This window comes from Chenopodium quinoa, unplaced genomic scaffold (genome assembly GCF_001683475.1).
Source record: "Chenopodium quinoa cultivar QQ74 unplaced genomic scaffold, ASM168347v1, whole genome shotgun sequence".
NCBI lineage: Eukaryota > Viridiplantae > Streptophyta > Magnoliopsida > Caryophyllales > Amaranthaceae > Chenopodium > Chenopodium quinoa.
In genome coordinates, this window is record NW_018744991.1 from 1,476,289 (window position 1) to 1,502,563 (window position 26,275).

Below are 26,275 nucleotides of genomic sequence, written 5' to 3' on the forward strand. Positions count from 1 at the left end.
GAAAAGGATAGTTGATGCTCCATAATTTGGGTTTCACACTTCCACTCTCTCACATTAATTGCGGAATATGGACCATAACATTAACTTCATTAAGTTTTGCATGATTATATTTGGCCCATATTTCTAAATTAAGTCCACTTGGCCCAATTCAATTGGCCCACTTCCCCTACATTGATGCATTTTGTCAGTTTGTGTTATAAATTTACAAAATTAGGATAAATTGATGTAATCTTCCATGAAGTCACTTACATCGAACCAAATTGGTTAAACAATTTAGAAGGTAAGATAAGTCGGATTAATTATATCAAATTAAACAAGTTCTAAAATATTCTCCGTATATTGATTATCATTTCTCCATTATTCATAACTCAAAAGAGTAAACCATACATAAAGTTACTACTTACTAGAGTAAAAAAATCTTCAAAACATAAAATTCCGAATAATTTTTTATTTTGTTAAAAAAAAAATTCAAGTTTGGAAACCACAAAGGGCCCAATTAGCTTCACTTCCAACACGAGGCATAGTAGTTTTCTTTGAGTTGATATCCACCTTAAAGTTTGCTCCACACATCGCCCCTTCACTGTCTGTTCTTGGCATTGCCTTCATTTTATTCTTTGGATGTTCAAAGCTCATTAACCCTACTTCACTGTGGTACATACACCCTGTAAAACCATAATTAACACACCCCGAATTAACATTCAATTGTCGTAATTAATTGAAGAGTAGTCGTCTAAAGTGATCAGATATGACATTAAATAAAATACTTGGATAGTTGAAATTAAGAGTCCGAGTAATAGGTAAGGATTGGTTTAGGAAATCAAGGGACTGCAACCCATTAGGTAAGTTAACCACATTTATAATGGCTTACAATTTTTAGATTAATAGCCGGTGGGTTGAGATTTCAACCCACAACCCATCGACTAGACCAGCCTGCCTAATTAGCCTAAAATTGATGTTGGTATGGGCTTAATCCAGACCAACGTCCATTAAGTTGAACAAATTTAATGAGCTTAATTACCAGATGGAAAGGGTGCAAAAGATTTAGCACAGCCTGATTTTATGACATCCAAATTATCAGAAATAACAACAGAACCATCAGCAGCAATTCCCCAATAAAGTTTAACTCTTTGATCTGTCCCCTGTTCACCAACAGGTCAAACAATTTTCAGTCAATAAAACAAAAAAATATATTTTTGTGGACAAAATTGTAAAAATTTTAATTTTGAGAAACTTTAATTACTTGAGCAGCAAAGACAGTCCCAGCAGTTTGATCAAATATGACAAACCCAAAGCAGCCTTCAAGATCCTTAAGGACTTGATCAGCCGGGTACGGGCCACGGTCTCGGAGGGTCCGGTAAGCTTCAATGACAAACATGGCTTCATTGGTAGCTCTTCCTAAACCATATTGCTTATTTAAGGCGTTCAAATTATGCAAACTCCCCAAGAATATACAATACATGTTGTCCATCCCACTAAACAACCTACAAAAATATGTGTACATTTACACAATTAAAGTTAGTGTAACAAATTGTATACGTACTCATTTTAATATAATAACAGCTGTATCTCTTTTTTTTAAGTTGTCACGTTGACCCACAAACCATTTGACAATTAATCATGGACTAAAAATTTTCAGCTTCCAAATAACAAAACAACAATAATATAAGAAATAAACAGGTTAAATTTAGCACCTTTGGTGATGAACTTGAGGACCTTTAGAAGAGGAATAAGCAAGAAAAGCAGAATTGCCAAAACCAACAGAAAGAGGGGTATTTTGGGAATAAGCTTGTTGGAAAGTTTTCACAATATCTTGAGGGTACTTGGGCTTATTACCCGACCCGGATGAATGTGAAACCGGGCTGTTTAGCTCCTTTGGTGGATCCACCAAATCCTTGTTGAATATAGCCAACATTTTTTTAACTTAACTAAAGAAAAACACTTAACTCTTAATTACAAAGTTAATTAGGAGATTAGATGATGATTAATTTTGTGAATGAGAGTGAGTAGAAACAACATAGAATATATGAAACAAAATGATGTGTGATGTTGGGTTTATTTAGGGTGGTGTGAAAAGATAGATAAACAAAGATGTTTACGCAAATGCAAGTTGTTTTTGACAAAAGTACAATAATAATATATCATTGTGATCTGTCAATCTAATCCTTTTTTTTTTTTTTTTCTGTTATGAAATGAGTCATTTATTCTACTTACCCATAATATTCTTGATAAGAAGTACTCCTTATTTAGTTTTGGATCAAAGATGATATGTTGTAATTTTGAAATATCTTAAATTTACTCGTTTACATTTTATTAATATTTTGATAATTTTTTTTTGTTACATTTGAACTTTTAATCTAAGCAAAATTTATTAAATGAGCAAAAAAAAATTTGTTAGTAGTATTCAATTTTAAGTTTATTTGAGTGTTGTAGACATTTTGCTATATTTAAACTAGTGTGAATTTGGACGAATATATATGTTTCAATTGTATTATTTTTAAACAACCAAAAGAAACTAATATGAAGTACATAAAAGTGTAGATACAATTGTATAAACTACAATTGTTCAAAAATTATAATTTCATCGTTTTTTCCAAATTGAAGTGTAATAAAAAAAATGCTTCAAATTATTATCTCATTCGTACAAGATTTTCATTTTAACAGAAGATCTTACAAGATATTTTAAGATACTTACGCATAAAATTGTAACGCATAACGGTATAATGATACGGAGTAGTGAGAACGTTTCCTTATCTTAATGGGAGATTATAAATCTAAAAATTGAAATTAAAAAAAAAATTAAAAAATAAAAAATAAAATAAAAAAACATCAATGGAAGATGATTATTTTCTTAACATGAATTATGGTCAAAGAACGTGTCATGTAATGACAGAGGCTGGAAAATGTTGTGTTTTGTTTTAGAAAGTGGAGAAGTAAGGAAAATGCGACCAACTATAAATTGTTGTTTACTTGATTTAATTTGGAGTTTATCTACACGTTAGATTCTAAGAAAGTGACTTAGATATGAGTCAGCATATAAGAGTGATTTAAAAAAAAAAAAAAAAAACATAAAAATGCTGAAAAGGTTCTACTCGACCATCCTTTCTGACAATTATATAATGAACGAAAGTCCACGTAAGGCATGCAATCACCTTGTATAAACTCTAAATTTATTAATACAATTCAATTAATGTAACGTTTAATTGCAGTCCAATTCAGTTCATCTTAAAGGTTATTGTGCTACTTCTATTAATTTCAATTCATTTTTGTTACTTGCTTGTAGTTGTATATAATAATTTTAATTGAGTTTTCTTATTTACATAATTACATATGTACATATAAAAGTGTACATCAACAGAACATATTGATAAAAAGAAAAAGGCATGAAAGTTTTTTATTTTGTTGTCAAAGCTCTATTTATATTTGATTTTTTTTTTTTTACGGAATATTTGATTTTTTTTGTTACTAATCTCAATATAAGTGAATTCATCCGTAAAATAATCAGAAGTTTTATTATCTAAATATATTTTAACTTCGAGCTTGGTTAGGGGTATTCAAAGCTCATGAAGGAGGTATGGTGTTTGCTTGGGGAGAGTATCAAGGATGTGTTTAGGCTAGGCTAATAACATAAAGAATCAAGAGAGAGAAAGTATTAGAGTGAGATTGATGATGATTGTTGGTGATCAAGCTTGTTGATAATTGAAAACGGAGGAAAACGACCTCTATTTATAGGGAAAATAGAGGGTCGAAGGATTAGAAAAGATCTGAATTCGAATCGGAATAAAACTATTGCGATAGGCAGCAGTTTCTGCGATTTTTGTTTTTATCATAACTTTTGATCCACAAATCGGAATAAGATAAATACTATATCGCTGGAAAGAACTAGAAGTCTACTTTCCAACTCTATTAGAATCAAGTTGATATCTATTTTAGAATTTAAGATATGGACGAAATAGTGGAACAGTGTCAGTTTTTGATATAGTTTGGTATTTCATTCATATCTTTTTCGTTATAGCTCGGATCGAAATTGGGATTATAATATATCATTGGAAAGATAATTTCAAGGGCTATCCAATCATCTAATATTTGGATAAAAATTATGAGGCACGAAAATCGTATCTGAACGTCTTTGAATTCGAATAGAATAAGGATATTCAAAAAGAGGAGTTTTATTCAATTTCAAACTCTTTGATCTTTATCTTTTGGAAAGGATAGATTAGAACCTTATAGAGACTTTTAGAAGTTTCTAATGAATCCTAATTGTTTTAGGATTGGGATTAAGGTATTTGGACCCTCCACATGATCATTGGGTCGTAGGTAAGGTGGACTTATGTCCGGTTTGGGCTTAGTTTAGTATTTTTGGCCATAACATATTCGTTATAAGTCGGATTTGGGCTTATAATATATCGTTGGAAAGCTATTTTTAAGCCCTATCCAACTAAGCAATAATTAGACTAGGATTATGGACCAAAATAATCTGGTTTGAACGTTTTTATAAATTGGACACGAAATGAATGATTTTGGGTTTCAAGATACGAAATAAATAATTTTGAATTAAAATATTTAAGGAAAGGTTAGAAATGGTCTAGGCTTAAGGGAATTCACGAAAATCTTCAACTCTTCACCTAACTCGATAATCAAAGACGTGAAAGGTACTCATCACTGGATTTAGTTTTTGGGGAGAAACAGTCAGGTGTCTACAACAACCTATTTACACCCTCTAAACTAATAATTACGTGAGAGAGAAAGATATATAGAGGGGCGTGAAGAGAGAAAGATAGAGGGACGTGAAAAGAAGAGGAGAAAGAAAAAAGAAGAGGATTGAAGGGGCGTGAGAAAGACAGAGTTCAAAGAAGAAATGAAGAGGAGAGAGAAAGAGAAGAGAAGAGGAGAGGTGAGAGAAAGAGAAGAAAAGAGAATTGGGAAATGAAAGGGTTAGGAGGCGGTATCTGGTATCAGGGTTTGTGGGTTTTACTTTTTTTTTTAATGTTAATTCCATCGGAAATGGTCTTAAAATCCGTTGGAAATTTCCGTCCATCGGAAAATATTACATTTCCTACGGAAATTAAAATTCCGTTGAAAATTTCGTATTTTTTGACAGAATTTCGTGTCCGTCGGAACTTATCCGTCGAAAATTGACTGTTTTCTAGTAGTTAGATCAAGAAACCCGCTCCGGTACCATGTTAAATTTGAGAGTTTAGGGAGGAAGAAAGCAAAAGTAGCCATTGAAATTAGGCTTGAGTGTAGACCGTAGAGAGAGACAAGGAAGGAGTAAATGTGTATTTTATTATGTTGTGTTAAAATTGAAATAATACAATATACAACCTATTTATACTCTCCAAACTAATTACATGATTAACAAACTTAATTTGAGTGAAGGAAGCAACTAATAAACTAAGTCAAAATAAGTTTGACCAAAACATAAACTCCAACATTATGTTCTAATGGACAATTGTCCATTGATTAATGCGGTACTAAACGTTTCTAAAAAAACACTAATGACTATTATGAGCTATAATTAAGTAAAGGTAGCAATTTATTTAAAAAAAATAAAAAGTAAAGGTAGCAATTAATCTACTCAACTCGGGTTCAAATTCGGCCAATTCATTTATGTTGAATCATATTCGTTTAAGTGAGAGTATTTTGGCTCGGGTATGAGTCAACTCAAGTCAAATAACTTTTGGGCTCGCCAATTAATTAGTTTACTATGAGATGGACGGGTTCATTTCTTTTTAGTTGAGTTAGTTTAACCATTTTAAATTTTGAGTTGGACTGAATCATTTTCTTATTTAATTTGAGTTAGTTTCAATCAATCTAATTTATAGTATGTATACGATTAAAAAATATGTTTAGTACTTTGGTTGAGTCCGTTCAATTTTGGTACAATTAGGTCTAGTTATGTGTAGTGATTGGTGAAGATTCGATTCTAAGTTTGCTAAGTGTATAAATTGTTTTTACCAATTGACTGTTGGTGTAGTGGTGATTTGGGCTACACTTGGTAGGAAGGACCGCGTGTTCGATCCCCCGCAACAATAATTGGAAGGAGACTGGAACCTAACCACCCAGAACTGATCCTCGAATTCGAATTAGCCCAAAAGGTGAATCGGGTGAAACACCAAAAGAAAAATTATAAATTGTTTTTGTGATAAGGATACGGTACAGCATTCATGGCTAGCCTAATTATTAACCTTTACAAAACAGTTTGAATTACAACCTTTTTTGCAATGAGTATCATAATATTAATATCAGTCACAACTTTTAATATAGGCGATATTATCCAATCAGATCTCACCATAAAAAATAAAAAAATAAAAAATAAAAAAAAATCTTGCACACTTTTGTTATGTGGCCTTGATGCAATGGCACCAGCTAACCTTGCACATTTTGTCATTTCTAGCATAGAATGAAATAAGTGCGTAGAAGTATCGTGTGTATGTGACTATTGGTTTCGAATCGAGTACACGATACCATTGTGAGATTATTTCATAATCAGAGATAATTTGTAATGTAGAAAGTTGGAAGACATTAGGAAGTTTTCTTTTCATTAATTAAACACAACTCAAAGTAAACTGTACATATAAGGGTATATTTTACCCTCATGAAGAGTGGGGATTAGATCTAATACAAAATAAGTCCCTAAATACATAAACTATGAGGAATGCTCAAACAAAATTAAAATACGTAGTAGTTAAAATATGGAAAATGGACGACTTAATTGTATAATTAGACCCCAAAATCGACAAGATTAGTGACGAAAAGGCTCAAATTAGTGATGATAATTCAAGCTTGGGAACCAGATAACGCCCAATTAGCTTCACTTCCAACTCTAGGCATAGTGGATTTCTTGGAACTGATATCCACCTTAAAGTTAGCTCCACACATCGCCCCTTCACTGTCTATTCTTGGCATTGCCTTCATCTTGTTCTTTGGATGCTCGAAACTCATTAGCCCTACTTCACTATGGTACATACACCCTGCAAAATCATACGTAAATAATGTTACAATCATAGAATTGTAATTTCGAGTGTTCAAGAACACATCGTATACTTGTGTGTAAGAGTCTCAAGAACTAATCACACTAAAATGAAAAATTCGAATAACATCATTTGATCCTAATATCCTATAATTAAATGTCACATTGTTGGTGGAGGTCGCATCAATATTAAAGTTCAGTGGTGACCATTTGACTAGGCCAATTCGATTGTTAGGCATATCATATTTTTATGGTAAACCAAATTTGTAGATCGGGTCTAGTTAAGTCGATCTCATATCATATCATATTCGGTTTGAACCGGCCTAGTGGCCATTACTTAATATAGAAATTTTAGTTATGAACATAAAAGCCAAACTTGAAACTTACCAGATGGAAAAGGTGCAAAAGATTTAGCACAACTTGCTTTAATAACATCCAAATTGTCAGAAATAACCACAGATTCATCAGCAGCAATTCCCCAATAAAGTTTCACTCTTTGATCTGCCCCCTGTTTTTCCAACACATCATCAAACAAATTTTAGCCAAATTTTCATAACATTTATCAAAAGTAATTAATGTAAACAGTTAATTAAGGTATTAATTCATAATTAATTAATTAATTACCAGAGCAGCAAAAACAGTTCCAGCATTTCCATCATAGATAACAAACCCAAAGCAACCTTCAAGATCCTTAAGAACTTGATCAGCCGGGTACGGGCCGCGGTCTCGAAGGGTCCTATAAGCTTCAATGACAAACATTGCTTCATTGGTAGCCTTGCCTAGACCATATTGCTTGATCAACGTGTTCAAGTTGTTCAAATTTCCCAAGAAAATGCAATACATGTTGTCCATGCCACAAAAAATCCTGCTCATCATAAAATAAAATCATATTACTTCTTAATATTAGGTGTAAAAATAATAATACCAAAAATATAACATTCAATCAATATTGGTACAAAATCATTATGTCCCTATTTATTAGTTGTTAGTTTGTCACGTTAAGGGTCAAGTTACACTATCTACGTGACTATTAATTAGTGATCCGCGAACAAGTTATGGTAAAATTAGTATGAGTACCTTTGTTGGTGAAGTTGTGGGCCTTTGGAAGAGGAATAAGCAAGAAAAGCAGAATCACCAAAACCAATAGAAAGAGGGGCATTTTGGGGATAAGATTGTTGAAACATCCTAACAATTTCTTGAGGGTATTTGGGTTTGTTACCCGACCCGGATGGGTGTGAAGCCGGGCTGTTGAGCTCCTTTGGTGGATCCACCAAACCTTTGTTGAATATTGCCAACATTTTCTCTTACCAAATTAAAATGAATGAAAAACTCTCAAACTTCGAAAATTACAAAATATTGGATGATGAATGATTGATGAAGTGTTGTGAATGGATGAATAGAGAGTGTTAAAAGGTTGTGTATTTATAGTAGTGGTGAACAGAGGATAAAAGTAATAAATTAATTATTGATAATACAAAAAGCTCATTTTCTATTGTGGATAAGGTCGTAACCTAAGAGGCTCCTTTTAAAATAAAATAATAAAAAAAAAATTCTTTTTTTTTTCCTTTTTTTGTAAAGAAATAAACTAATAAATTATACGAATAACGTATTAATTTTATTATGTTTTGGAGGTGATACTAGACGTTAAGGTTGTATTTCACAATTTTATTTTTAATAGGTAAATTATTCGTGATTGATTTTATTTTTAATAGGTAAATTATTCGTAATTGAAGGCTATAATATCGTTTGAAATCATATATGATCATTAATGTGTTTATATAAATATCCGTGATGCCATGAGTTAATAAAATATGCGTAAGTTGTAAACGAGTAAAATGGCAGTTTAAAGGGAAAGTGGACAATTCCACCTAGCCAAATGGACTCTCGGAGTGTATTGGGGTTTATGGTAAGCATCTCGACAAGTTTTCTTTCTGTATCCAAAAAAGTAGAAAATTGTTCAAAACTAAAGAAATTAAACTCTAATATGTTTACCTTACAATTGTATACTATGTAATTTGTGTATCATTATCCGATTTCATAAAACATAAATTCATTACATAAATAGATAAGTTTATATATATAGATTTTTTTATTTTTTTTAATTGAGCGTCACTAATCACATTGATAGATAAAATTAGGATATCATGTAATTGAGAATATCTACTTTTATTTTTTTTAGCAATATGTACTAAACATTAATGTCATAGATTACTACTTGTACTTTTATTTTTTTGGGATTTGATAAGTCAGATTTTCTGATTGTCAAATAAAATAAATCGGGTTTCCTTTTACAAAAAAATATTCAATATACATTCGCTAAAAGTACATGTAGTAATCCAAACTTATAAATTCTTATCTTGAACGTAAAATATACTCCATAGGACTGTGCATCGGTCTAAAATTGGACCAGACTAGAACTGGAACCGGAATCGGAATAAGAATGGGTTAGCTGGGTCAATGTGCTCATGTTTCTCACGTGATGATGATATGGAGAATATTAGATATAGGCTGTTTGTATATTAGCGGCGAGATGTAGGCGACTGACATAGATAATTGTACTTGTAAAGCAGATCCAGGTGTACGATAGTGGTTGAAGAATATGACATTGATCTGAGTCAGCCTATCCACTTTGTACATATCACTCAATTCTGGATAAGGCTGACCCCACACTTTTCTCACTTTTCAAACTTATCTGACGTGCCACCACGTTTGGTCTACTGTAACCCTCTTCAACGCATCATGTCTAACTTTTTTTTGTTTTTTGGTGAAAGAAACCAGGAGGATGAGATTATACTAGCTTCATTTTACTTTCTCCGTTTCATAATGATGCATTGATGCTATTGTTTAGAATTTTTTGTGTAAATTAAGATAAAGGAAATAATCGGTCTGAATCGAATAATAACATTTAGACCATTTAATTATTATGGGACCATCCTTTTTTTGGAAAAAAAAAATTACATTGAAACCACTTATTAGTTTGAAATAAATCACATTGAGACTTTTTTTTTTTGGATTGGGACCATTAAAATGAGGGTATTATGGGAAAATAATGAAAATATTTGAGGAATTAAAATGAAAAGTAGGAACATCATTTTGAAACACCCGAAATGAAAAACATGAACATCATTGTGGAACGGAGGTCGGAGGGAGTATATTATTTGCAATGATTAAACATTTTTTATTACTCCCTCCGTTTCAAGATAATTGCAACATTTTTCTTTTACATCCGCTTATAATAATTGCAACACTTCCTTATTTAGTAAGTACCCAAAACTATTTTATTATTTCTCTCCCCTACCAACCCCACTTATACTACTTTTTATTATTTCTCTCTCCTACTAACAATTATATATATTCCCACTAACTATACTCCCTCCGTCCCTTATTTACATGCCTACTTTCCATTTTACACGGGAATTAAGGAACTTAAAAGCCATGATTGGGAAAGTACAAATATGCATGTAGAGTTAGAGAAAGATAGAGATAAAGAAAAAGGTAGTTGGTAATTATTGAAGAGATAGAGAGAGAAAGTGTTGGAAAATAATGTCAAAAGTAAAATAAAAAAAAAATAAAAAAATTGACAACTCATAAAAAAGAGGGAATATTGTCAAAAAGTACATTTTTAAAATATAAATAGGCATGTAATAATATAAAGGAAAAATTGCTTTAAATAATACCACCTTTCATCCGTCCGCTAAAAACAAGTCCACCTTTTGTTTATTTCAGAATAATACGACCTTTGGGGGGGTGTCCGCTTTAAACAAGTTATGACTGGTTATTAATTTGATTAACAGGTTATATGGACACGTGTCATTGTTTGATTGGTTTGAAAATTTTATTTGTTTTTAAATTTTTTTTTAATGTTTTTAATTTTTAAAAGATTATTAATTTTTTTTTTAAAAAAAGAAAAGGAAATAACTAACCCCAACCCAACCCCCACCTCCCCTCAGGCAGTCCCCTCTCCCCACCTCCCACTACCAAAACCTCCCTCCCTGCAACAGCCCCCGGGCCCCAGCGACCCACCTTCACCGCCGGCACCCCCTCCCTTTCCCCCTTATATCCCGTCGCGACCACCCATCGCCACCCCAACCAAACCCAAACCCCATAACCACCACTCCCATCGCCACCCAGACCCGAAACCACCACTCCCACCTCCACCTTGACCCGAAACCACCACCCCCACCCAACCAGACCCTCATCCTATCCTAAAAAACCCCACCTTCGAAAACCAAACAATCCCCAATTATTTGTTCTTCATCTTCATCATCAAAATTTGAGGTTGCAAATTGGAAATTTTGGGAATGGGAAATAGGAAAGGATGGCATGCAAAAGACAATAAGACATTGGAGAAGAGAGAATTGAGTGGTGAGGGTGGTTGCTGTTTAGGTTGGGGTTAGGGTTTCGGGTTTGGGTGGGTGAGGGTGGTTTCGGTTGAGGGAGGGAATAGGGGGCCAGAAACCTGGCGAGGGAATGGGAGGGGATGGGATCGACGCCGGTGCCGTGGGAGGGGAGATCGAGGCGCGGCCGGCGCCGAGGGGTGGGTTGACAGGTTGCCGGGGAAGGGGAAGGTCGTCGGGGAAGGGGAAAGGGTGGCTAGTGGAGGTGGATTTTTTTTTTTTTTTTAGATTTTAATTATTAATTAACCATAATTAAAGTTTTAATTAAGAGTTAATTAGATTATTAAACGAATTTATTGAAAATTTTAACCGGTTATTAAGGTTGTAGGTAAGATAACTTGTTTAAAGCGGACACCCCCAAAGATTGTATTATTCTGAAATAAACAAAAGGTGGACTTGTTTTTAGCGGATGGGTGAAAAGTGGTATTATTTAAAGCAATTTTTCCTAATATAAATAGGCATGTAATGTTGAAACCCCCAAAAAGGAAAGTAGGCATGTAAATAAGGGACGAGAGAGTACTTTATATTACTCCGTATAAAATTTTCCTTTTGGTCCCCACCCTATAAATTTTCCTAAAACTTTGTGCAACACCTAGTGTTGCGATTAGTATGAAACGGAAGGAGTAATACTTTATGTCAAATCGCTGTAAATAAAATGAAACGGAGCTAATGTTAATTATTCCTTCTGTTATACTTTTGACTTTTGTATTATTTCGTTATTTGTATACTCCCTTCGTTTCATGATAATCGCAATATTTACTAAAAACTGATGTTACATATTATTATAATTTACAACAAATGTTTTATTTCCTTTTTAACTTGATATTTCTCTATATTTTTATCCTCATCACATACATCTACATTATATCTATCTTATTTGACACTCAAACAAATTTTGCCTAAAATTTCGTGTCAAGGCCTTTGTTCCACATAATATGAAATGAAAGTAGTAGTTCATTACTTGACCTTTCAGTGAAAAATAATAGGGCAATTGTCATTAGACTACTAGAGACAAGCTTAATGTCTCTTGAATACAGTAATAATGTAATGGTCGCATTTTGCCCTTTTAAACTACGTAGTAATTCGTTTACAAGAACTTTTTTCTCTATTTTTTTCATATAGGATTGTGAAAGGGGTTACCTAAGGAAAGGAATAAACTAGTTTCATATCATATTACGGCGTATAAAGTTAAAGAGTAAACTTTTGGTATACACTATACAAAACCGTACTTCTAAGAAAACATTCTTTAAGAACAACTCCAATTAATTTTACGAATGCACACCTAAGGGACTTTAATCCCCTAAAAAAACATGTTATCCGTACCATAAAATACCTATAAACCTTCTAAAGTTGTACTCCGTAAGTACTACTATTAAAATTAATTCAAAAGCACCCCAAAAAGAGAACAATACACATACCTCTATTAAGTTCACAGTAAGCCAAAATTTATGTTACGTTGTCTATACTCGAGCACATACAGTTCCAGAAAACATACAAATATTAGTGTAACACCCTTTTGACACAATACAATAAGTAACAAGGAAGATTTCCTTTTAAGATATCATACAAGATACTACACTAACAGGAATAAAAACTGCATTCTGCAATAAGCAGGTCATGTAGCTGATATATATGTAGTACAAGTGTCGATCATGGACTACTAAGAGCGGGAACATATGCCGTTGAAAGCCTTAAAGGTGAAAATGAAAATAGAAGTAATGCACCTATACATCTATTTTACATGCCATCACCAAAACCTTTCACCCGCTGTAATCAGCACTGTAGAATTTGTCTTCGGGGTAGTAATCAGCAGTGACAGTGTTACCACCAAATTTTCGTCCACCAAGCATGTTCTTTGCATTTGAACAGGCAACAGTATCAGCATACTCCAAGAACACCTGCAAAGAAGATATTTGAGATGTTGCACTTCAGCAACATATATAACACAGCCACAATGCTAGAGAGGAAAAACAGTTATTGAAAAAAATCAAGCCGTGAAGCAAAAGGCCAAAAAACTCATGCTGACAACGATGAACAATTTGAATTGAATGTTCATTTCTAACTACAATAATTGGAGAGTTTATTTGAAAGAAGCCAATTGTTGTGATTAGTGGTGTTAACGAACCAAGCCTGCTCGCAAGCTACTCGATGCTCGGCTCGGTCAAAGCTCGAATCGAGCGGGCTCGGTCTCGGCTAGGCTTATTAGCACCCTTAATTATGAATTTATAATAATGTCACTAACTCACTATTCTGCTGATTACCAAATTGAAAAAAAAAAAGGGAAGCGCGCACACACACACACACACACACACACACACACAAAACAATAGAGAGATTAATATGAAATTCAATGATAAAGAAACCATCATTACCTTCCCAACACCAGGAATCAGTTTCCCCTCCATATCAGGTCGAGGAATAATAATATTTGTCAGGCCTCCTAAGCAAAGTAATAATCATGCTAGTTAGTTTCAGCCCAAGGTGAAATATATGAAAAAACAAGAAAAAGTGCTGCTTGAAAAAATCAGTAAAAGCACAGAAATTTTAAACAGGATTGTCCCAACATTCTACCATAAAAAAGAGAAATACAATCATAGCACTCACCAAATTTAGCACATTCATCTCTCATATCTTCCAATATTTCATCATACTCATTATCATCTCTAAGTTCATCAATAGTTACCACCTGACCAAGGCAATAAAAAATTAAGGCCATTGAAGCGTTAAAATATAGAAAACAGATAAGTTTAATGATCATAGATACCTGATTCAAGCAAAGGATTTTGGTAGGATTTTCTGTGGTTGCCGAAGTTGGTAATGTGCCTCCAAGAAGATTGAAACCACTAGCTTCTATAACCATTTTCTGTTTGTATAATTATGCTAAGAGATTACAAACCACTCACAAACAAAAAACTAAAGATTAGAAACCTTAGATGGGTAAGATTACTTCACCTGCATGGCTACATGCTGGTGCGCATGCGCCAAGAGATTTTCATGCTCTAATTTTGCCTGCCCAGTGCTGCATAGTCGTACATGATGAGATATAAAGCATGTACATAGAACCAAAGGCTAGTCTGGAAACTGCAAAAGTGCATACAATAACAATTTCTATTTCTAAGCATTTCATTGTGCACTCTGATAGTCTAGGACATCAAGTAACATCTATAGCCCTATGACTTGGAAATTTAGAGCAATATATATACAGATATAATATTGATTAGCTTAGACAGGCTTTTTTTTAAAAATAAATAAATAAAATAAAATAAAAAACCAAAAAGCAACAAGTTCAGCATCAAATTAAATGCTAACATCGATATTCAAGTTGTTCATAGATAGTAACAATAAATTGATTTGATAGATAAGCATAATTTCTCAAACAGGAAAGCAACAGACTTGATGCACAGTGCTAAAAAAACAGCAACAGCAATTTGACAAGGTTGGGTGGATGCGGATTAATAAAAATTAGGCCCACACCAACTTGTACGGAGTAATTGTATACACGAACTACTCCCTCAACAACAACAACAACAACAACAACAACAACAACAACAGCAACAAAGCCCTAGTCAAAATGATTGGTCGGCTAACATGAATATAGAAACTCATTTCATGGCCCAACCTTCATTTTATTGAACTTTGTGCCCAACCTGGCGAAGAGAGTAGTTAAATACAAAACAAGCATCATACATACATTAACTGTGAGAAATTGAGTTTTTGCTTTTGACATTAGCAGATCTAATTTACTTCCTCCGTTCTATTGATATTGCAGCATGAGGGGGAATTACGTTTCCCAAAGCAAAATTTAAACCTTAAGTTTCTTCAATTATTTAATGGTAAAAATACATTGTGAAAGTATATAGTTAATTTGTGATGAACCTGCCTAAGGCCACTGTGAGGCTGACATATGCAAGGTGTAAGAATAAGGGCAAATAACGGAAGCTCAGTATTTCTGTAAAATGAGCTGGCGATAAGTCAAAAAATAAGCGAAGATTTGACAGAGAATATTTAGGAGTATAATCAGGGATTTGCTGCACTGCTGCAGTGTAAAGACTGTAAACAAAAGGAAAATAGTTTGGATTCATTCAGCAAGAGTTATCTGGTTGCTTGGGAGATAATTGAGCCTCTCGAGTGCTTAATAACTTGTTACAATCTATCAACCTATCAAAAAGTTACATTTCTCTTTCCTGAATCTGCTTGTCACAATTTGTGGTTAAAAAGAGTATGAATATCACCAAAAGTACGAACATTGAAAACTTAAAAGAGGAGGAGATATTCTGTGATAGAATTATCTTATTTTTTGCCCCAAATGTGTTTCAGAAACATTTACTACTAAAGTATGATTACAAATATGAGATAGGATGGGTGGACTTTTTTAAATATAAAAATTAAAAAAAAAATGTAGCAAAAAGTAAAGCGTATAAGGAACAAAGAACAAGCCAGGTTTGAACCATAAACCAAAAAGGTCAAACATAATAAACATAAAAACAAAGTTAGAAAGGCAACTAATTGAAGTTTAAGTATGCAAGCTGACAAAATGAAGTTTCTCCCAGTGAAGAAATGGAACATCAAACACCCAAGGTTCTAATAGTTCATTAGCTCAACATACCTGACAGCAGCCCTTCTTACAGTTAAGGTTTTATCACCCATTTTCAAGCCATTAAGGGCATCACAGGCAATATCAGTCACAGCCGAATCCTGTGATATATAAGCACACAACATTTAGTAGAAAGTTACATGGAAAATCATCCAATCTGAAGTTAAAATTTTCAAAAAAAATTAACACAGCCTTAGTCCTCAAATAATTTGGGATTGGCTAACATGAACTATCATAGGGAATCGTCCGCAAATAATGAAAACAAAGAAAGAAGCTATAAAATAAAAGTGGACGAAAAATCTAGAAAAAACATAGTGAGCAAAAAACAAGGGCAGTGTTAAGTGAAAACCCAAAAGAATATGTAAAAATAATCTTTGAGGAAGTTAATGAAAGAAAAGTAAGGGGATGATAAAAGAGAGGACAAACAAGCAAGTAAAGAAAGTTTGAGAAAACCTAAAGAAGCAAGTTTATCTAAACCTAAATCTCAGACACCTATAGGACGAGGCGGTAAACTAACCTGATAAACACAAAACCCATAGCCTTTGGAATTTCCTGTGTCTCTATCCTTCACAAGGTCAAATGCTTTCAGAGGTCTACAATAAACAAATAGAAGATGTAAATATGGATAGTTATATCACTCGCAATATAGAATGGCAAATGTGGTAATAGTAGTTAAGAGACAATGTAAATATTATTACAAAAAACTAAGTACATCCACAAGCAGTTGAATCAACAGTTACATACCCAAATGATTGCAACAACTCTCGCATCTGATCTTCATTAAAATAGTAAGGTATTCCACCAACAAAGATACGGTCAGGTCCTTCTGTCCCAGCTACAGCACTAACAAACAAATAACAGCCATTGAGCACAAAACAATACCCAGTTCCACAAGATTTTTATAAGAGAAGAACAAGCAGAAAGATATCAGTGAAAAAACCCAATGAATATTATAGAACTTGATTGCCCTTACACTGTTGGCTCGTCATGGCCCTAAAGATGCCCAGATATAGGCAGCACTGACCGTGCAAAAATAGAGAAGTTTCTAATCCTCCCCCCAACCCAGCTCTAATCCAGTAGTCAACACTGTCTGCTATGTTGCAATAGATAAAATTTGATGAGGCATTATAGTCTAGTTCAATATAACCGAAAGTGACTCTTGAAAAGAGGCACAAATTTCACCATATAATCCAGTACTTATACTTCCAACAAAAGGATGGAACTACAAGGAAAATATCATAAGATTAACAAACAATCTTCTCCAGTAACAGGTTCATTAATTATGATTCACACATTTTATGGGAGGTCTGCAAGCTATAGCACACTGGGAGGAGGGAACAGAGTACGTGAGTAGCTAGTAATGGACAGATGGACAAAGTGACAGGTGGACATTCCTGAAATAACAGTGCTCCTTAGCTAGAAAAAGTAAAGACAAGCAGATAAACTATTACAGGATCAAGATAATGACGACTACGTCCTAAGAATGTTATACATAACATTTTCATGTTCTCAAATGTGCTTTTGAAATAAAGTAATATCTTGACTCAATATTAATTATTAGTTGACTATAATGTGCGCAGAAATAAAATTATAAAGGCAAGGCAGCAGAAGCTAGTTATTTAAAAAATCCTTTATCCCCAAACAAGTGTCATGCTCCATGATTACGATTTTAAATGAAACCTTTTTGCACCTTTTTCTTTAATATAAACCCATTCACCCACTCATCTTTAAGCAAGTAGACTTGGTCATATAACATATATTCCACTAATACTTCCTCCACCCTATATGTGTTGCAACATAGGGTAGAACCACCAGACGCACGTGATTATGTAAAAGGAAAAGAGAACGAGCTAACATGTGGAAGTAGTAAGGGCAAGAAAGTCATTTTAGCTCAAAACTGTCCAAAATTAGAGATACAACTGAGAAATATGTTGCAATAAAAAGACCAAAGGAAGTAACACTTTCAGAGAGATGGAAGAAGCATGTTGCTTTTGTTGATGTTGTTCTAAACATTATATCTTAAAATGCACAAAATAGTACTCGGTACCCAACTCTTTTATAACGGTGTCTATCACAAACTGTTACTTTCCAGTACATGAGAGATAGTTGGCAAAACAAACCATAACCCACGAAGCAATGTGAAAACTCCCATATATTTAGCCTTCTACTTTTAAGATTTAATCTCAACCGTTTAAGATTTTGTCTAATTTGTTGATCTTGAACTTAGTTTGAAAAGTAGATGCTAGCACTTTTGGATCCTATTTGTTTCTTACCCTAGTTCATAAATTCTTTTTGCACTGGTATCCAAAGATAAGTATTCCCAAATACGAAGATTCTATAATGGTTTTCTAAAAAAGACAATCATCATATTATTTTAATCTTAGCCTTCTACTTTTAAGATTTAATCTCAACCGTTTAAAATTCATTTTTTTCTTAGTTTGAAAATTAAATAAAAAATTCATCTTTATTATAAAAACCCTTTTTTCTTGGACATGTTTGGCAAAGCTATACTTGCATGTGTATTTGGTATTTAACCACAAATACTACAATTTTAAACAACTGTATTTTGGTATTGGATACTTTAAAATTATGTACTTGGTATTTATCAATATCAAATACAATTTTTACTACTATGTATAATAGTAAAGTTATAATACCAAAATCATATAGTAATTACCCGATAATTTAATACTATGTATAATAATAAAGTATATCAAGAAATATAAGAACTAAATTTTTTAAATACACATACCAAATACATATGCAAATATTAGATTTTAATATAAAAAAATTGAATTTTAATTTAATTTTAGATATTTAAGAAAAAAAAATTTTAAACGGTTGAGATTAAATATGAAAAATAGACAGCTAAGACTAAAACATTATGATGGTTGTCTTTTTAAGAAAACCATCATACTATCATAGAATCCTTCTCCCTCATATCCCCATCATCTGCAGTATGGCAGAAAGCTATACAGTAGTTCTAACACTCTCTATGAAAATATAAATACCAGATCCTCTAATTCAACTTTTAATCAAATCAAAACCAAACAGACAGAACAACATTTCTTCACTTTTGAACTAAATCTAAATATTGCCATTAGGAAACAATAAATACCATGTTTTTAGGAAACAAAACAACAGAATTATCATCAATTTTATTCAATCTAAGAACTAAGGTATCGAGTTTTATCCACATCAAATTTCAGCTTCCTCAATTTCCAACATATAAAAGTAATTAATAAGAAAGTATCCTGCATTTCATAAGAATCAGCTGTATTCTTCTACTTTGGTAAGCAAGATTTAGATGTCATGCATGATGAATCACATCATCATATCCGTACTATTCTGTATCAAACATCACAAGAATAAAACTCACCCTGGCACAAGGCCAACAGCAGCCAGATTTAAATGGGGACTTGGTAAGCTTGGACCAAGGGCTGCAGCTAATGCTGGATTATAATCGGTGGGTCTCTTCACTCTCACAGAAACCCCCTAAGATGACAAATCAGACATATAAGCCAGGTGTAAATAATATGGAGTCAGCATCTCTACTCTGCCAACATTGATCAAACAAACAACTGCATCAAAAATCTGGAGAAACAGGCAACGAAGACTTGATCATGTGAGCCTGGCTCCACTAGATAAGCAAAAATAACCTTTCTAAGCTTATTCAAGCCATGTAAAAGCATTTATTAGATCCTTGCATTTCTAATTTTATTAAGAAAATGGAAGGATGTCTTAGCCTACAGATGCAAAACGCAGCAGCATTCTGACTAAAAGCATCAATGCAGCATAGAAATTTAATCATTCACAACATACCACTGTAAAGCTTTTAATAAAAAATAGAGCAATGCTGTTATATAAAATATTAAAGAAGCTCAAAAAGGCTGCCATAATTATCATTCTTGATAAAAATTTCTCCTGCATTATATAACAGAAAGGAATATGCCAGCAACTTAAAAGAGCAGGACAAGCTACCCAAGCAAAAATACACTTTTCCAATATATGATCATTGATTAAAACTTCTGTGCTCCTTAACATGACTAGGAAACTTGGAAAATCGTGGCAAGATCACCAATGACCCTTCACAATTGGGCATCATCAACCACACTCGACCATTAAGGAGCATGTAATAAAAGAGGTGTTGTGGTAGTAGAAATGAACATGGGAATGCTATTCGCTACATTATTAATTCAAACCAGTCCAGTGGATTAAACCTTGTAACACATGCTTTTGCACACTAATGTGGTTTTCAGAATGACCAAATCCTGAAGAAAGATAGAATAAGAGATGGGAGAACAAATCGAAGCAAGGAAAGTTCATACCTCAAATGAAATGCCATCCAATGCCATTGCATTGGAGGCTTCTTCAACAGATCTCATTTCTACAAAAGCAAACTTTTTTTCATGATTGATATACACATTGACAACTGCATCTCCTGTAATCACAAAAACATGTTGCACAAGTTGGAACTTACAAAAATTTCTTCAAAATCAAGAATGACATAACCCTCCATGTAATCATACAAAAATCATGAAATAATAAAATATTATCAATCAATCCAACTGACCAGGACCAGCAGCATTTCCACCAATTGCAGTCATAACCTGGCTGAAGAAGGTTGCAATTGTCTGCATAAATCAAGAGGATTTTTTTTAATAATGGGTTAAACAATGATAAAGCAGCACAGGAAAAGACAAGGAAACAGACATCAATCACACTTGGCTGCAGTTGCTCATTAATAAATAGCTTGGGGCAGGATAGCTTCAAAAGAGTATTTTTACTACTAAATGACAACTTCCAATAACAAACGAAAGTAAGTGACTGGTCAAAAAGCTACCAAAACATACAAAGGCTGAGGAAGTGTTTTTCCCAATTGTCAAGCACAAGATGATCTGGTTTCATATAATTAAAAGCAGAAAGCTAAACAAAAACAAGCATACCCAAATTGAATATCCTAAAAGACTCAAGTACTCTAACGGCCCGTTTTGGTAGGCAATAATAGTAATGAATTTATATGTGCTTCTGAAGTAAACTCCCATGTCAATGATAATGCAACTCCATCACAAACATGTGTTTTTTCATTCACATTATCACCTCTAAGGCCTTGTTCTTGTTGCCCTTGGCACGAGGCACACTTTGGTGCCTCTTTCGAGTGAGGCGTACTGTATAAAAATTTAAAAGCTTTGACTGTAGTGCTCCACACCTAGAGCAAAAAAAAGCACTCTACCCTAATTGCCTAGCGCCTAGGCATGCTTTTTTGTACACTGGGTTAAACTTATTTCGATTTGTTTTCGGACAGAAATGGTTCAAAAATGTTCCAAGTTCAGAAAATTATGGATATCTTCAGACAAAATAACTTTTGATAAGTTCGGACAAAAAAAAAAAAGTGTATTTCAGACAATTATATGCACAAAAATTGAAAATTTAGACAAAATAAGCTTACTTCCAGATAATTAAGTTCATATATGATAAGTTCTAAAACGTTAAAATAAGCTTAGATAAGTTAAAGTAAGTTAGATTGGAAGTGAGTAGAAGAGGAGTTTATAGCTCAAAATAGACATGTGAAAACTTTTTGATACTGCTTTAATATGAAAGTGTGAATACCATTGAGGAACGGAGGGAAGCGAAGAGCATCAGTAAACAACATGATTTTGAAAAGACAACAAAGGATTTGCTGCTCTTCATGAAATTCAGCATGTAAGCAATAAATAGTACAACATCAGAGTACAACCTGCTCATTAGCTGAAGGAGGAAGTCCACCAACATAGACTCGGCGAGCATGCCTGGTAGCCTATGAAGTAGAAAGAAATGAGGGGAAAAAAAGGGACAGAATACCAACTAAAATCATGGTTATGATTGAAGGAAATGGTATACATAGATAAGTGGTAACTTATTTACCTGTTGAGTCATAAATTGTGCTGGCATCAAAGGGAGAGATCCCAACTAACAAACAGGTAAAAATTCCAAACAAAAATAAAAAACACAAATCAAATTCTTGGATGATCAAGGAAAATCTATCAAGAAAATGGATAAAAGAAAGGTACATGCACACCTGAGCTGACCCTCCAGTAAACATACTCTGTGATAACCCTGACATTGGCTGAGGCATACCAGGTAGTTGATCTACAAAATCAGGTATAAGGGAAATCAAACTCAACTTATGTGATCCCGCTGTCTCAGAAAGCATGTGCAAGATGTCATTAATGTTAATTGAAATATCTGATAATTTATATATTCCTAACATTTAAATCATCAATGATGATAACCTATTTCATACCTAAGAACAAGATCATTGCACAATAAATAAGAGATAAATTCCATCATGGAAGAAGCTGATGTTTTTTCGTAAGCTACCAAGGGACAAGAGTTGTCAGTTGACGGCGGACAGGTTCTCGCTAAGCCTTGCAAGAAGTGTTTCCCGTTGAACACAATAGCTACAGTGCTCATGTCCATGAGTAGCACAGTTGGACAGGTAAACCACATTGTCTTCCTTACTCACACGATAAGCATAACAAACAAACTAGAAACCACACACACAGCCAACAACACAGCAACAATTTTCAGTTTCTATGGATAATGATACATGTATACAAAGCAACATAATAAATCAAGATGTTTACATTCTCCAACTTCAGATCTTGACCAATAACTTCAGAAGAAAGCTTAGCCATATATTATACAGACAGATTAAAGCAAACCTTGAAACCCTTGTCCTGGAGCACCGGACGTTAAGTTGCTTGTAGGTGGTGCCATGTCAAAGCCACTTGTACGCTTGCTACACACATGTAAAAAACATGTTAAAGCCAAAACATAATCCAAGGAAACAGCCCAAGGGGAAAGGACTGCCAATCAAAACTCCCAAGCCTTAAACAATCAGCACCTCTATCATAGGCATCGAGTAGCAAATTTTTTTACCAAATAAATCTGCAGTCACATACAATTCAGATTGCAAAAACTAATTTCTGGATCCCTAGATTAGTTTAGATGTGCAAATTAAAATTCAAGAACTAAGTCAGCTAACTTGAACTTGCCCAATAGCAGAATCCCACTCCAACCCCCAACCTACAAAGAACTCTTACTTTCTGAACCACATTAGTTCTCTTAGCTTAAAAGGACTCTTAGTCAAATGCTCACAACCGATTGTCAATTCATAAACATTCACATGTCTTAGCACAGTACGTTACAGGTTGGAACCTCCATCAATAATCAAGGCCTAGATCTTTAAAAGTAGCTAGTAGCCAAATGATTACAAGGCCAATTAAGCAAGCAAATGTACCAACACATGATGTTAGCACATGATCTTCACCTCTCCCACAAGGATTCCTAGGAACATTACACTAGAAACTTTGAAGCACAAACCTGCAACTGAGAAAACAATTAATTTGTATTCTCAAAGACTCAAACTGGAAATCATCTTTATAACTTCAACAAACAGCCTCATATCACCTATCCTCAATTTATCAGTTCTCTTTGGGGCTCAATATGCATGCACTTAACTACGCAGGATGATATATTTCTACTCTTTGCAGGTTGCACTATTGCTGGCAGTAAATACTCATAGCTATTCCAATAATAAATCATGGTTACAACCTCCTAGTACCAAAAGACTAAGTCCAACTAAACTAACACACAGTACGCCAATTAGAAACATATCTGTGACCAGAACCTATAATGCAACAATCATAACTAAAATCAATCAAAGCCTTAATCTCATAAGTGGGGTCAGCTACATGAATCTAACATGATTATTCCGTGTAGTGCTCACGACCTCCATTTTTCAAGTGGATGCCAGGCACCTAAAGTGCTGCGGATACTTTCAGATTTCAAATTTAATTTAACATGTAAACCAAGCAACATCAACAAATAAAAATATCGACCCTTATAGATAAAGAACAAAGTCAAACAAGTCCATACAATTACGAAATTGCAGTATTCCACAATAAACCATACATACCTCTTTGAATGAGATGGTGAGCGAGAACGTGATCTACCTCTATGCCTCTTTTCTCTATCATATGACCTATTAAGTCCAGCAATATCAAATGAAGTGTCAAAACACTACAGGGCATACACTCAGGGACATGGCCTGTCACTATTCAATACAATGAACAAGCAGTACAAATGCGAAAAATACAAAACCAACAACACCAATCAGTTGTAAAAATTACATAAAAAGGTTAAAAATGTGTTCACCTGTCATAGTCACGAGACTCACGACCTCCATAATCTCTTCTTCTTTCATCCCTGCTACTTCTATCTCTATAATCCCTACGATGATCATCACGATCACTTCTTCTATCCCGTTCTCGGTGATGATCCCGATCTCTTGTCCTCGGCATCTCATGGTCTAACTCCCGCGACTTATGCTGAGGCATAAAAATGAGTCAGTGACTTAAGTACGTTGTAGCAATTTGTACAACATTCACCTACTACAAGTTCCAATATAATTCAACAATATCACTGTATTTTCGACTAAAAATTGTTTCGCATAAACACACTCTTCGTCACTCAAAGCTTGGCCTCCAAAATATAAAACACACACTAACAACAAATATACATTACATTGAAAAAGCACAAAAATAAATAAACTGGTAAAACGCCATGACATTCTTGGATCAACTTCACACTAGAAATGTGAATGCGAGCTGGTTTAATTGGTCAAAGTCTTGGGAGGTGATATGCAAAGTGATTGAATCTATTCTATATTAGTGCGACTCTCTCAACACTAAAGCACCCTAACATATATCAAAACCGAATCGAAAAAATCAAATTAAATCAAGTTAGATTTACATGGGAAAAAAAAATGCAGCAATCAAAGCTGAAAAGAGGAAACAAATTTCATTGCAAAAACAATAAGCATTCTCTCGATGAAAATTGAAACAAAAAATTAAAAATTGAAGATATTTTGAGACGAGCTAGAAATGGACCTTAACACGAGAGCTTCGATCATCAGAACCTCTTCGAGGTGAAGACTTTGCATGATCACTACTCATACTTTCCGATAGATTATTGTAATCAGTCATCCAAATTCAATTTTAGAAATTTGCGGAAAACCCTAACCCTAATGCAATTTGTGAACTGTTTAAAAATGGAAATTTTGGCTTTAACGTTTATGTTAGCGAAAAAAGGTACTGGTTTAGGTTTAGGACCTTTAGGTAATTAGGCAATAGGAACCACGGAAACATTGTATTGTATATTATTGGCCTAATGGTAAGGAAAGAATTTTATGAGAGGAAATACAAATTGATTTTTTTTATCAACAAAGTTTGTTAATCTGGTCGAATAGTAAATAAAAGCAATAATTGGCTATTGAATATGAGAAAATATCCGGCTGTTTGGTAGGAGAGGTTGTTATATACGCCCGAGTGTACCAACATCTATGAGTATTTGTTCTAATTTGATGATTGTTTATCATTTTATGATCAAATGAAGAGTAAAAACTAAAGTTACATTAGTTGAGTGTACGGTACACCTGGATATATATAACAAATTCTAGTTTGGTAGAAGGAATAGAAGGTAGGGTCAAGGATTTATTATCTCTCCTCACTTTTGTCCCATGTTTGTTTACAAGGAATTGAATTTTTTAGTGGGATGGGATAGGGATTAAATGGCTTCTTATCCCTTGAATCTTGTAACTGGGGGCAGGTATAAAGAATGGGGATTAATTCTTCTTGTATCTAGTTACTATTCTACCCATCATCTTCAACCTTAGACAACTCCATCAAGCAGCGCCACCACGCAGAGCAACAACCACCACCACCACAACAGTGGTTAACAGAGGCAACAACTCACGACTCCCACAACTCACGGAGACAACTACTCAGCGTCAAAGAGGGAAGAAAAGAAAGACAGAGAATAATGGGGTTTTAATTTGGTATATTCAAACAAAAAAAAAAACTACAAACGATGATAATTAGATGATGGATATTAATTTGTTAGCAATTTATGAAATTAAAATGAGAAAATGATGAGAGACTCAGGGGGAAGAGCGAAGAAACTGCTAAAAAAATGGAGGTTTAGAGTCTTTTGGAGAGAGAGAATGGTGTGGGTTGGGGTTGGTTGATGATGATTAAAAGGGTAATACAGTAAATATGTTGTTTTTCTATATCAATTCCCTTCCTTTATCCTCTTTTTATATCCTATCAAGTATCAACCAAACAAGGGATAGAGATAAAATAAATTTAATCCCACTTATTTAGTCCCTACCTTTATCCTTCCATTTATCCCTCTTTATCCTATCCCTCAACAACTTTTATTAAAAATGACCCATACTAGTTGAATTATTTACAAATATGTCATGATGACTTG

General features: G+C 33.8%; 3 protein-coding genes across 6 annotated transcripts; all 3 read right to left on the reverse strand.

Annotated features, from left to right (window-relative positions):
- Positions 1–328: 328 nt before the first annotated feature.
- On the reverse strand, positions 329–2,211 carry LOC110706884 (stem-specific protein TSJT1-like). Its single transcript, XM_021884865.1, has 4 exons — positions 1,692–2,211; positions 1,241–1,481; positions 1,019–1,139; positions 329–662 (listed from the first exon to the last, which is right to left on the reverse strand). The coding sequence occupies exons 1-4, from the start codon at positions 1,910–1,912 to the stop codon at positions 469–471; spliced, it is 777 nt and encodes a 258-aa protein (XP_021740557.1). The 5' UTR covers positions 1,913–2,211; the 3' UTR covers positions 329–468.
- Positions 2,212–6,509: 4,298 nt separating this feature from the next.
- LOC110706885 (stem-specific protein TSJT1-like) lies at positions 6,510–8,373 on the reverse strand. The gene is made up of 4 exons (XM_021884866.1): positions 8,048–8,373; positions 7,595–7,835; positions 7,358–7,478; positions 6,510–6,971 (listed from the first exon to the last, which is right to left on the reverse strand). Exons 1-4 carry the CDS (start codon positions 8,266–8,268, stop codon positions 6,778–6,780), a joined length of 777 nt encoding a protein of 258 aa, XP_021740558.1. The 5' UTR covers positions 8,269–8,373; the 3' UTR covers positions 6,510–6,777.
- A 4,395-nt stretch (positions 8,374–12,768) lies between these two features.
- Positions 12,769–26,050, reverse strand: LOC110706886 (splicing factor U2af large subunit B-like). 4 transcript variants are annotated; one of them, XM_021884867.1, is made up of 18 exons: positions 24,895–26,050; positions 24,161–24,333; positions 23,922–23,987; positions 22,666–22,742; positions 22,020–22,090; positions 21,866–21,910; positions 21,699–21,758; positions 20,535–20,595; positions 20,290–20,402; positions 19,341–19,456; positions 16,706–16,804; positions 16,479–16,554; positions 15,974–16,062; positions 14,320–14,386; positions 14,132–14,230; positions 13,972–14,053; positions 13,740–13,807; positions 12,769–13,265 (listed from the first exon to the last, which is right to left on the reverse strand). In XM_021884867.1, the coding sequence occupies exons 1-18, from the start codon at positions 24,988–24,990 to the stop codon at positions 13,128–13,130; spliced, it is 1,596 nt and encodes a 531-aa protein (XP_021740559.1). In that variant the 5' UTR covers positions 24,991–26,050; the 3' UTR covers positions 12,769–13,127. The 4 variants fall into 4 exon arrangements, with proteins under 4 accessions (XP_021740559.1, XP_021740562.1, XP_021740560.1 ...); XM_021884870.1 differs by lacking the exon at positions 24,895–26,050 and adding an exon at positions 22,322–22,487; XM_021884868.1 differs by lacking the exon at positions 24,895–26,050 and adding an exon at positions 22,245–22,487.
- Positions 26,051–26,275: the final 225 nt, after the last annotated feature.